Genomic DNA, 12334 nt, shown 5'->3' on the forward strand with positions numbered 1-12334 from the left:
TTATTCTATTTTTGTTGCTATAGGAATTGTTACTGAGGGTAAAAAGGAAGAAAAGGAGCTGATGCAGAATAGAACCCACACATAAAAACATGACGTAAAGCATCTGCAGTGATAGCCTGACACAGCAGATGCTTTTTAACCATTTCAGGTTCCTTAAAATTCAGGGTTGTGCCAGCGGCAGGAAGACCCAGGCAACCAATCGGACATTTCTATGGCAGGGGCCTCCAGCTTTGTCCAATTGTAAAGGACAACAAACCGTTTTCTACCATGGAAATGTCTAAGACAGCAAATATTTCATCCTGAAAACACCATTAAATCATATTTTGTCTCTCTTTTCAAAACCAATCCTACCCTTTGGAGCCCGCTCAAGTTCAGGATTGTGCCTCAGCCTCCTGGACGCTCTTTGACTAGAGGGCTGCTGAGGAGGGTGAAGGACCAGCAGCCTGCCAAAACCTGCTCACTAGGGACAAAACAGGGGCTGAATGTGGGGGAGAAGGAAGGAAAGCAGTAAGAAGGAGAGGACACAGCAGGGGATTTAGCCAGCTCCGGCCGGAATTCCATCAAAGGACTGGACAGAAACCAAGCTTGAAGAAGGGTTGAGGTACCTCCTGTTAGCAGCTCCTGGCCAAGCTCTCACCAAATTCAACAGACACCCTCCCAAAACTATACCAAGGACAGCTGCTGATAAGGAAAGATTTGGGTAACAATCTGGCTCTGTTTTCCTCCCTTCACAGCAGCTCTGATAGGGTGAAGTTTTGCACTTCTGCTGCCCCAAAGCTGAATTGAGACCTGGACAATGTGAGCATGTGTGTGTGGAACCTGCATCTTTCACACCATTTCAGTTTCTGCCTGCTTCTCACTTTGGTTAACATTTGAAAAATCCATTTCCCAGAGTGACTTTTCAAAGAGAATGACTTAAAGCTGGAAGCCAAAGGGACTGTCTATAATTTTGTTTGCTTTTGGTTTTGCTACAGGATAAAAAGAGCAGGAAAAAAACACTGTGCGTAGTTTTCATTTTACAAGCTGCAAAAAAAATCTGTTAGGAGTATAGTTGGGAGAAAGAGTTTATCAAAACTTATCTGAGCCTTTTAAATGAGCGCAGCTCAAAAGCAGATATGAAAGGCAATGTCTAAGACAGAAACTGGGTCAGCAATCTGCAAGAGTGTACTTGCCAGTGTGATCAGTGTGAACCTAGAGCTACTGGGGACATCAGCATCTCCCAAATATGAGGATGGTGGAATGACCGGGGTGAAGAAGCAGTCTGTGGAGGTTTGGGGAAGCAGAAAGACGGTCATAACAAGGATCATAGACTGTAATTGCTGTTGAAAAGAAAAAAAAAAAAAAAGAAGAAAAGCAGGTGATGTACTTAAGTCTTACTTTCTGTATCCTTAATGAAAGGCACTGTTTTAAAAATGGTACTTTTATGCTTAAAACATAACGTTTTAGATAGACAAAATGTTTGCCAGGAATCCATCTTAAATTAGATTTTGGTTTATTTGCTCTGTTTTTTGCATGTTTTATCTAAATATATATATATATATATATATTAAAAGAAAAATAAAGAAAAGTAATAATCAAGAGTCATAAATTTCCAGCAATATCACAAAATCCCTCATTAGCTTTCTGAACGCTAAACGTCTCCATTGATTTAACAGAACGGACAAGGTCTGTACAATTTTTGAGAAGACAAACATGACCTAGTAACAGATTGGTATCTCTCTTCTTGGGGCTTTTCAGTGCATTTATTTAATGGTCTTGACATACATTACTTAAGAGAAACATTAAATGCCAGTGCTTTGCAACAGTTCCGTTACTGTTTCCTAAAAGTAAACAAACAAAAAATACATTCAAAAAAGCAAGGCTGTTTTGTTCATGTGATGGCAGAGGCTTTGGGCAGCTGCAACACACACTGCTCTTGCTCAGAGATATTACCCAACATCAGTCAGCTGTCACCAAAAGAGTTGCACAGAAAGCATTAAAGGATAAAAAGAAAGGGGGGCTGGGGTGGGAGAGAACTGAGCAAAATGCCACACTTGCCAGCTAGTCTTTCCAGAAGGAAGACACCAGAATATGTGTATTTGGGGGAGGAAAAAGGAAGGGGGAAAGAGCACTAACACAGAGAAAAACTTGACTTCAGGGGAAAAAACAGCAGCTCTGTGAAACTTGTTTAGCAGGTTTGCATTCCTAATGTAATCTGACTTGTGTTGATGGTGGTTTTTGCCCTATTCCTTACTTTGCTTTCCAAGAGAAACGTAACAAAACTGAGGTAGAAATAATGGTGGGCACACTCCAGCCTGAAAGATTTCTAATGGATGCTAAATGAATTGCATTAAGGACAATGAAGCCATACACACACAACAAAAACTCAACTTTACAGTTTGGGAAGGGAAGTAAATGTACTTTGAGGGTTCAGTTTTGCTTTGTTATTTGTACTGTTTGTTTGGTCACAGTCCACTGCACTGCTATAAACAGCTCTGCAACCCATAGCTCTGCCAGCAACCTACACTGATTCCACTCCCTACAGCTTCACCAAAATAGCCTCAAAACTATGACTGGAGCCATGCAACAAGGGCCAGCTGTCACAGCTTAAGGTAATTTGCCTCTCGGAATCCTACCAAATCTTACGTTTGACTGTTTCAGATGCTAACATAAACCAATTAAGTGGCTCTTTCATTCATCTATGCACCTTCTAAAGACTGTATCACCTTATTATCAAGGAGCAATATGCTGAAAACTCTTACAGTTTACCAACAAGAAAAATCATTCTGCTCTGGTTTGATGTGAGAAATTGGCAAAAGAACCATTCCTGAACACTGGGAAACGCTTCTGTTTCTATTTTTAAAAACTGTAAAGCTTCAGTCATATCACGCTTTAGTTTTTTCCTGGATACATTCAAAGTAATTTTCCTTGCCATATTCCAATTGTTGAGGTAAACATACATATTTAATATAAAGTAACATTGAAGCCTAGCCTATAACTCTCAGCAGTACATAGTGCTTTCAACACATTCCTTTGAGGTACTGTACAAATCACAATCACTTTCCTGAGTTTTTGCAGACAGAACATTAAAAGAAATGAACTGCAGAAATTAAGGTCCAGATTATCATTACCCTGTTTTACCTGTTCTTAGTTTAACACCACAGAACAGACAGGATTGAGGAATACTGTTGCTCTTAGAATAGCAAAAATCTGGCTCTCTGTCGCAACACAACCGTTCATCTCTTTAGTCCAATAATGTTTGAAGTTAAAGCTCTTTATATTAGCACATGCCACCAATGTAATTGTGAGGCAAACAAAAAATAAAGCACCACTTCAGGCACTTGACAGCAACTAAATCTCAAGAACAGCAGAATGGAATCAACACACAGGGTTCATGTCCTTCTGAAATCAACCCACTTGCACCTTGCTCCTTGGTGAGTATTGTCTAGCTTGAACAGAACTGAGCATCAACATGCGCTTTCTGTCATGTGTGGCTTTTTCAGATCAGCAGCTCTTGTTTGATGCACTTTTCCTTCAAGTATACCCTGGCTCTTTAGAGGCAAGGTAAATCGTAGTCTTCCCAGTACCCTTTGCAATTTTAACACTACTGAAAAGGGTTCTCTACCCCTATGTAGCAGATTCTGTGTGTGCCAACATTCATTACTTTTTTTTTAAGTAGCATCACTGACTGCAACCAAACATTTTGTTCCATTCAACGTATGTATCAAGCTCTTTTTGAGATATGCTAGGCTGTATCTTGCAGAAAGCATTTTCAAAGTCTTGATATGTAACTGGCCTCAACTGGCTGGGCATAATGGCTGAAAGGTCTGTGGCTGGCATGGCATGGAGTGGGCCCACCACGGCTTCCTGACACAAGTGAGCCACATCTAGTCCAGAAAAGCCTTCTGTGCGCTGGACAAGCAGTGCAACCTCCTTGTCATTGAGACAGTAATTGTGCTGTGAGAGCAGTTGTACTATTATCTGGTGTCTCGCTGTGCTGTCAGGAAGTGGGATTAAAAGTCGTTTCATGAAGTACCTTCGAAGAGATTCATCAATTTCTTCCGGTTTACTCGTGGCGCAAATTACTACTATTTGGTCCTCAGCAGAAGTCAGTACAGTGTCCAGCTGCATAAGGAACTCGGTTCTCATCCGACTTACTGGACTATGTTCTTCACTCACTTGAGAGGAAAGGAGCATGTCAATGTCACTAACAAAAATCACCGAGGGTTGGCGACACCTTGCCACGAGGAAGGAGGCATGGACAATTTTTTCTCCTTCCCCTAACCACTTTGTGACAAGGCCAGAGCCAGTGATTTTGAAAAACGTGGCCCCCAGCTGACTAGCTATACATCTGCCCATTAATGTTTTGCCTGTTCCCCGAGGTCCAAATAAAAGGATGCTCCGAGGTAGAGCAGTCAGTCCATTGAATGCATCTGACCTCAATACTGGCCATAAAACCTCCTCCTTAATGACGGCCTTTACTAGATCTAGGCCAGCAATGTCGCTCCAGTCCACGGGAGGTCCTTGGCTGATAATCTCATTGGTAACAAGGTCAATGAGGTGTGTGTCAGTATTCTTCAGTTGCTCGTCCACAGAGTGGTTGGATGAGGTAGCTGCACGAAGTCCCGGGCCTTGCATTGGGTGAGGGAGGAGCTGCCTGTGCTCATCACCGTGCTCATTCATTACTGGGGAGCTATACTTCCCAAATGAGTCACTTGATCTCGAACCCAGTGAGTTTTTAGCAGTACTATAGGATGGGGGTGTTAGAGCCCTACTGGACTGGCTACTGAATTTCCTTTGCTGTTCAGAGGACATTAGCTGCTTCGTTGGCTTAAATGCTAAGGATGATGTTTCAGCACTTCTGTCAAAACCATTCCCTCTGTTTGCATTTGAAATGCTGTTGTCTGGCATTCGATACATTGGACTCTGTGTAGATCTCTGTTGGCCATAGCTGTAATTTCCATAACTGGAGTCCATTTCTCCTTGCCCTGCCATGTAGAAAGCTTTCCTTTTGAGAGAGCTGGCTGAACTGTTTGTCAGGGCAGACGGTGCGATTGGCGTCAGACCGTGGCCCTGGTAGGAGTAGCTGGGGACAGTGGTTGGGGGCAGAGGGGTTGGAGCAGGGATTCCTGAAGGCAGGTAAGCCGAGGGTGGTGGGGCACCCCCAGGGCTGTACCCAGGGCCAACAGCAGTTTGAGGAGGATAACTGGCGGAAGGGTAGCTGTAACTGGAGAGATTGGAGGTCCCGTTGTAGCCAGGGACGAGGGCTGGTGGTGGTGGCGGTGGTGGGGGCTGTAAAAGTCCCGAGCTGTGCAAGGGGGATGGATGAGGGGATGGAAGTGCAGGTGCTGGCTGGCCGCTGTAACTGGTATGCAAATATGAGCCATTGTATCCTGTGGCATATTCCTGAGATGGGAGCCCTGAATGAAGACTGGGAACGGTGTGACTTCCACAGGTGCTGCTGGAGTAACTGGGTTCAGCCAGGTTACTGGCCACCCCAGGAGAGCTCCCGATGCTGGCTGAGACATCTGCGGGAGGGAGGGCTGCACTTACCCCAGCTTTGCTGGCGGTGATGACATCTGGGACACAGTTCATGGGATACACGCTCTCCGAGTTCAAGGATGGCTGCCAAGGCTCACTTTCATTCTTCCGACCATTCACCAGCCCTGAGGGAGCTTCAGAGTAATTGCTGAGGATGGGTCGCTCGGCTGGGCCTTCCAAAATCCCGGAATATTTTTCTGCATACTTTTTCAGAAGGTTGGAAGCGGTCAGAGCCGAGATGTCGTCGTTGGCCCAGGCATACTGGTACGTGCGCTGCAGGTGCCCCCGGTAAGCTTCCACCTTGTGGGCTGGGGACCGGGTGGTTGAAGTGATATCGAAGTGCTGTTCTGGCCACTGGGCATGCTCCGGCGTCCACTGCATCTTCAAGCCTAGGGCAGTAGGAAACAACAGTTAACAGTGACCTCAGCTTTTTCCTTATGTTTTTAAATGAGTTCTCAAACATACAGTCTGTGAACTTCTTCAGCTCTCTGAAACACTGTACCTAACAGAACAAGTCCTTAAGGAAAGAAAAGATAATGCCCTTAAGAAGTGGTATGGTTGGTTTGTTACAAGCACACACGCACATAGACAAATTTTTTGTCAATTCAGTAGGGGGGCAACTTTTTGTTTAAAAAATATAGGTAATGCTATAGCTCTCAAAGTAATTAAACAAAACTCAGCATATTTTAAACACTCAGAGTGGAAATTTACTGTAAATATACAAGGCATCCAACTGCTCTGTCCTCTTTCATCCCCGTTTCAGTTTTATATTTTAACCAATATAAAAATATAAGACACAGCTGACAGATCACATCTAGGATACCTCTCTTATTTGGTACTGAACACCTAGTTAGCAGAGTATAATGCACCCTGCGCAGAACAATATGACACAGACATAGCAGGTCATTCCATAATCCAACTCTCATCTAAAGTGGTCCACGACAGTTTCAAATCTGCTTCGTGGAGTGCAGCAAAGCAATCTCCCAGGCAGCGCTCTGTCGCTTTCATCACACAAAGCCTACAACTCGGTATGAATTACAACTGGCTCCTTTCTGCCTCTCAGTTCTGTTGTTGAGGGTCTGGAAAAAAAAAACAAGCATGACTTGTCTGTCGGTCTCCTTGCTTGCTTTCTCTTCCCCCCCTCTGCTTCACAGCCTCCAGGGTACAAAGAAAGAGGGTTAAAGAAAAAAAAGAAGGGAAAAAAAAAGGATGAAGAAAAAGAAAAAGAAATGAAGCTAAGTCCCTAAAAGTTCTGTGGCTTCCACAGCTAGCTATAAAAAATCCCCGAAACGATACAAAGCCAAAACCAAACCTATAATAAAAAAAAAAAAAGGAGAAAATGTCATTTTGAAGAAATTAATCTTTTAATAATGTGATGTGAATTACCCCTCCTCTTTGTAACCCACTGCAATAGGTAAGAGCAATTTACAAGCATTAAGATAACCCTCTCCAACTTGTACCTATGCATGGTAGACACATTGTTGGGTTTTGTACAGCTGTATCAAATAGAACTCCTTAATCTCTCTCGTATTACCAAAAGTGATTTTTGCAAACAGTCTTGTGCCCTCTGGCACAGATTCCCTGATAAGGAGGAGGCCCAGTCAAAATGAAGCATCTGTGGCACTAGCTCCCCTCTGAATTACTGCAGTCTATTTTGACAGCTTCTACCCCCTCCTGTTTCTCTCCCCAACCCCTTTAGCTCTTCATTGCCTGACTCTGGCATCTGACATGGCCAGCTTAGCCTCGCTGAGCTAAACCTAACACAGCATACAGTTTGGTAACAGAATGGCATGTTTATTCCCTTCTGACTCCCTCTTCCTTGTTTGCAAAACCACTGCACTAGACACTGGAAGTTAATTAGCAGGATGATGCTGTGCTAATTGTGTTAATTTACAAGGTTTTAGTCAAAGAGAATCATGCCAGGGCTGGCACTGCTGTCATGCTTCCGACTTAATGATTAAGAAATACTGAAAACAAGGTGGGAAGGATTGCAGTAATTACACAATAAATGAATAAAGCAACAGATTCATTTGCAATTATATTTTATTGTGATTGCACTCATTTGCATTTGGATTCTCTTTTTTCTTTTTTGGATTCATGTATTTGCAAATCACCAAATCATTTAAACTTAGTCTGAAAATGGAAAAGTACCTTTAATTGAGCCTTATATTTTATTAGCACAACTAGTCCAACTAGTAAATCTCACTCCCCCTGAGCATGCCATTGATTACTTGTGGACTTTTTTATTCCTGAGCATTCTCTTTCTCTCTCATTTTTCAAACACTTTGACAACTTGATAAAAATGTCTGTTAACAGTTATACAGTTATCCTAGAAAAGTTAATTCAGAGAAGTGCTTTTGACAAATGCAGCTTTGAGACTGAGGTTTCGTCAGATTTATTTCTATCATTTAGTATTAATATAATAATTTTTGCTAATTGTTTCTGATGTTTCAACTGTTACCTTTCAGAGGGAGTAAGTATATAACGAAATTGGGAGAAATTATAGAAATCATGTGTTTAAATAACTGCATTTAAAAAATGCAATTTTAATGAGAAACTATCAGAAGTTTCCAGAAATCACACTTTGTTAAAATCTGATGGAAATATGAAAACTAAATCATCAAGGGCCAGTAATTGCCAGTAATCAGTATCTGAAATTATTCTAATGTCATGAGAAATACCACAAGCTTTTTTAAAAGCCAAAATTATTAATGTTCCTGTAATGTAGAACTGCATGACAGCAGGCAAGTTCACTGCCCTATTAAAAAAAAAAAAGTCAAACAAAATCAACAAACAAGCAAAACCTATCTGTGTTCTGCAATGTTTTGCTTATAAGGTTACCAAAACACTGAAAGCTTCTGTTACAAAGATGCAGAAAAACTTGAGTAGGTTGATGTTTCACTAGATACTAATGAACAGATGCCATGGGAAAGACTATTTGCAAAGAAAGCACTAAAGCAGCAGTGAAACTTTGGAAAAAGAAGGCAAAATAGACATGGATGGAGCAAAGAACTTGACAGGGCTCTATTTGTACTATTTGTAGTTTATGAATATGCTTTTGGCATATTGTTTTTAACTGTTTCTATAATAAAGCCTATTCAATATAAAGAAATAAAAGAATGCACTGGGTGAGAGCTCAACACCATCACACACTACCTACTCTGTAAGCTTTTCAAAATACCTTTCACAAATACTTTAAAAATTTCATCAGTTGGTCTTTTTTATTTAGAATGGATCATGCATTTTTAAACTAAAATAATTAAATTTATAGTCACAGTGGGGAGATATATTTCGATCGTGCAAAAATTCAATTCTTTGAATTTTATTTGTCTAGATTAATTTATTTTTCTTATTATGAGGCAGCAAAAGAATGTCAGAAAATCTAAATTATCTATTATAAGAGGAGGGAAAAATCACATCATTGGCATTCTTTATTTAGAATAATTGCTAGATAGACCAGTAGTTTCACACTGTCATGCTATCTTTGGATATGCTCACTGAACAATAATTGAAAGTTTATTTATTGATGCATATTAAATACCAGTGCATTTAACAAAGGCTGTAAAGGCAGGATTAGGCTTTGATTGGATAAGATTAAGAGAACAGGACTGTTCTCATCCCATGAAACATGAGCATTTATTCCAGCACATCGCAATCATTAGTGTTATTTGGAAGCATAGGTTAATAGTTAACCATAAGCATATTTTTTGCATTAGTAAGCAGTGAAGAAATCTGAATTTACATGAAGTCTGCTGGAATGGTCTGGACTGGGGGGCACAAAGAGCCATTTCCTCAATTTGATATTAATTGAAAAAGCAGAAAACTTTTGCTAGGTTTGACTCTATTTGATAATAGTTCACAAATTGTTTGATGAAAGTCAAATGTGTGATTTGGGAGAAAAAAAGAAGCAGCAGTAGCTGTTGTAATTTTTAACTATGCAAACATTCCCCTTTCTTCTGCCCACCCTCAGCCCCAAATTGCTTAATGTTTGTAGCCACTTCCTCTCCATATTTCAAATCGTATTTTATGAACTGCTTTTTGTTTGAGCTGATACATCTTTCTGCATTTTTTTTTGTTAGGAATCCAAATGCTGATGTAAACATCTAAAATCAGGTGAATCAGGGCACATTTAGAGGTTGCATTTTTTTATTTAGTGTAATTTAAACTCTGATATAAACCACAGTCTTGCAGATGGTGTATTTGGTTAATAACTTTCTGAAAATCCAGAAGCAACGCAAGGCTGAATGCATTAAAAAATCCCACTTTGCTAACTTAGGAATCCTCTGAACTATCGACATTTTTGAACTGTGTAAAGTGTGCTAGTATGGGCTGTAAAAGGCAAAAGGAAAGGGCTATGTTCTTTAAGTACAGTTATGTACTTACCAGAGAATTGCTTTTAAGATAAATTTAATACATTATATAGATAGGCAGTGTAAGCTATTTTAGCAGCATCTATTTTTCCTTGTCCTGACAGCCTTGCTATACATTCCTGTTCCATAATTCTTACAGTTGGATCTATCCAGATTACATTTAAAGTAATTATAGTCAACAATTTCATTATGGAATTACTTCAAAGTAAGTGTTCAACCATATTTCCCCTTCTAATATTGTGCACTTAGCCTGAAAATGGAAAATCTAATACACAATACTTCATCAGTTGCACATATAATCATTCCATATGGCCAAAAGCCACTTAAATATTCAGTTATATGAATTCAAATTAAAAATAAACAAAGAAAAAAACCAAACAAAAAGGAAAAAAAAAATTCCAGAGTTATGAAAAACTAACATTGCAATCCGAACATAAAAAGGAACAAGCAACATCCTACACATCCTCACTGTCCAAGAGGGCCTGATCCTGCTGGGAGCTGAGATGACTTTGTGCATACAAAGAACCCCCAGTGCTGGTGCCCTCAGCACCAGGTCAAAACTTCTCATCCCCATACAGGATAATATCTGTCAAAAAAGATAAATAACTAGCCTTTGCTTTCAATTTAAATACAAGGGTTTCTGTTGAAAATAGGCATGGAAACATGGTCCAGAAATAGGACCACACTGGGTAATACCACCACAAAGGATGTACAGTGTCCCAACTCACCAACTTGCCTAGCAACAATGTGCTTTAGAGAAAGGATACTGGGACTTTAGTAAACTTCTCATCTATTCACACCTCTAATAACATAATCAAACTAAAATTAAATCATATGCAGCTGTGGGTTTCTGAAGATACTGGATGAGACTGCACTGCACTTCTACAGATGTTGGTGAAAAAAACCTAAATGTCCCAGAGCTGCTGTGCACAAGGCACTAGGAGCAAGGCAGTACACCAACCTTCCCAATCAGCTACCAAAGTTTCAGTTTGGATCAGGGGCCTTCAACTGTTCCTTCAACATACCTGAGGCAAAAGAAAATAATTCTTCTCTTCTTGTGGTCTCTCTTTTCCTGCCCCATTCACCCCTGCAGTGCATAGGTCCTACCTAGCACAAATCTGAAGCTTCCTTTGCAAGCATCAGGAGTCAAGCAGGTTCTTAACTTCAGGCCTGTTGTTAAACATGATCTGAGCAACTGCCTAATGCACTGTTGAAAAGGGCTGCACTGCGCCAGGGGTGAAAGCAAATGGGTGCTTCTGCCAAGTGCCCATAGCAGGCAGCTAGGAGCACACTGCTGCAAGGTAGGAAACAACTCCAGAACCACAGCTCCAAGAACCACCAACCATTTTCCCTCTAGACTTGAAAGTGCATGTGATCACTTTGAATTGTTTACACATTTAGCCTAGGACCCCAAAAACTGTCCCTGCCCACTGAACTACTACCCTCTGCCCTGTCCCCAGTTATTCAAGAGACTGAGTATTTACACCACAGATCATAATGATTTTAGCCAAGGGTTTGCTTCTTGTGGACACAAGGAGATTGGCTCTGCCAAAAGAGCCACTGACTTGAATACCTGTTTGATTAGGAATGTATCAGTACGCCTCAGACCCCTTACTCCAGTGTGGGCTGAAGGTGTTAGTACCTTGAGGATTAGGCCCTAAAGTCACATTTTAAAGTCCTTCTCAAGTATGAGGCAGAGCTGAATAAATGAGTCATGCTGTAACCGCTGTTCAAGATGTAGGACACACAGCTCCCCCGATTTGTACGAAATCTGATAATATTTTATAAGACTGTATACTGTCATATGTCCCATAATAATAAAAATTAATTCAAGATAAAACAATTCTTTTACACTCAATTTTTTATTAATAAGCGTAATTTCAGCTGTTTGAAGATAGAGCAACTGATCTCTCTTAATTGGAAACAGGAGGGATTTTGAAGAGTGGATTGAGCTTAATTATGTTTTGCAGGGAAAAAAAAAAGGAAAGAAAATGATTCCCACATTTATTTTCTAATTACTCAGTGAAGACCTCTGCTCTAGTCCATGAGGAACTCCTTTGACGTCAAAGGACTCGCTGGGAGGATGAGCCTCCAACTGAGATGCCCAGCTGTACAATCCCAACTTTGTAAGCTTTTTTCAGTAAGTGGCAGCCACAAACTCACAAAAACAGGCCTGGAAAATGCTCTCAGCATTTTCTTAGTAGGGGTCTGTTCTTCCTCTTATTATATATGCAAGCCCTACACATCAGTGGGAGCATGCTGTTGGCAGGGTATTTATAGCATGATTTCCATCTAGCAAGGATAGTGAAAGCATTTCAATCTTTAAAACAAAACACTTAAATCACGAGTAATATTGAGGATCACATATATGTCAACAGCACTTAAAGATGAAAGCAGTAAGAAAAATGCAACATATTTTATGTGAGACTGGAATGGTTAAAAAA

General features: G+C 40.6%; 1 protein-coding gene across 2 annotated transcripts in view; it reads right to left on the reverse strand.

The window, feature by feature from the left end:
- Positions 1-12334, reverse strand: part of FIGN (fidgetin, microtubule severing factor) — a 103588-nt gene that overhangs the window by 3725 nt on the left and 87529 nt on the right. For both annotated transcript variants that reach the window (XM_031055989.1, XM_005415821.2), the window contains exon 2: positions 1-5909. This exon is cut by the window's left edge and continues 3725 nt beyond it. In XM_031055989.1, the coding sequence (XP_030911849.1) occupies positions 3661-5909 (2249 nt within the window). In that variant the 3' untranslated portion in view covers positions 1-3660. The remainder of the gene's footprint in view (positions 5910-12334) is intronic.

The sequence above is a fragment of the Geospiza fortis genome, unplaced genomic scaffold (genome assembly GCF_000277835.1).
Source record: "Geospiza fortis unplaced genomic scaffold, GeoFor_1.0 scaffold112, whole genome shotgun sequence".
Classification (NCBI taxonomy): Eukaryota; Metazoa; Chordata; class Aves; order Passeriformes; family Thraupidae; genus Geospiza; species Geospiza fortis.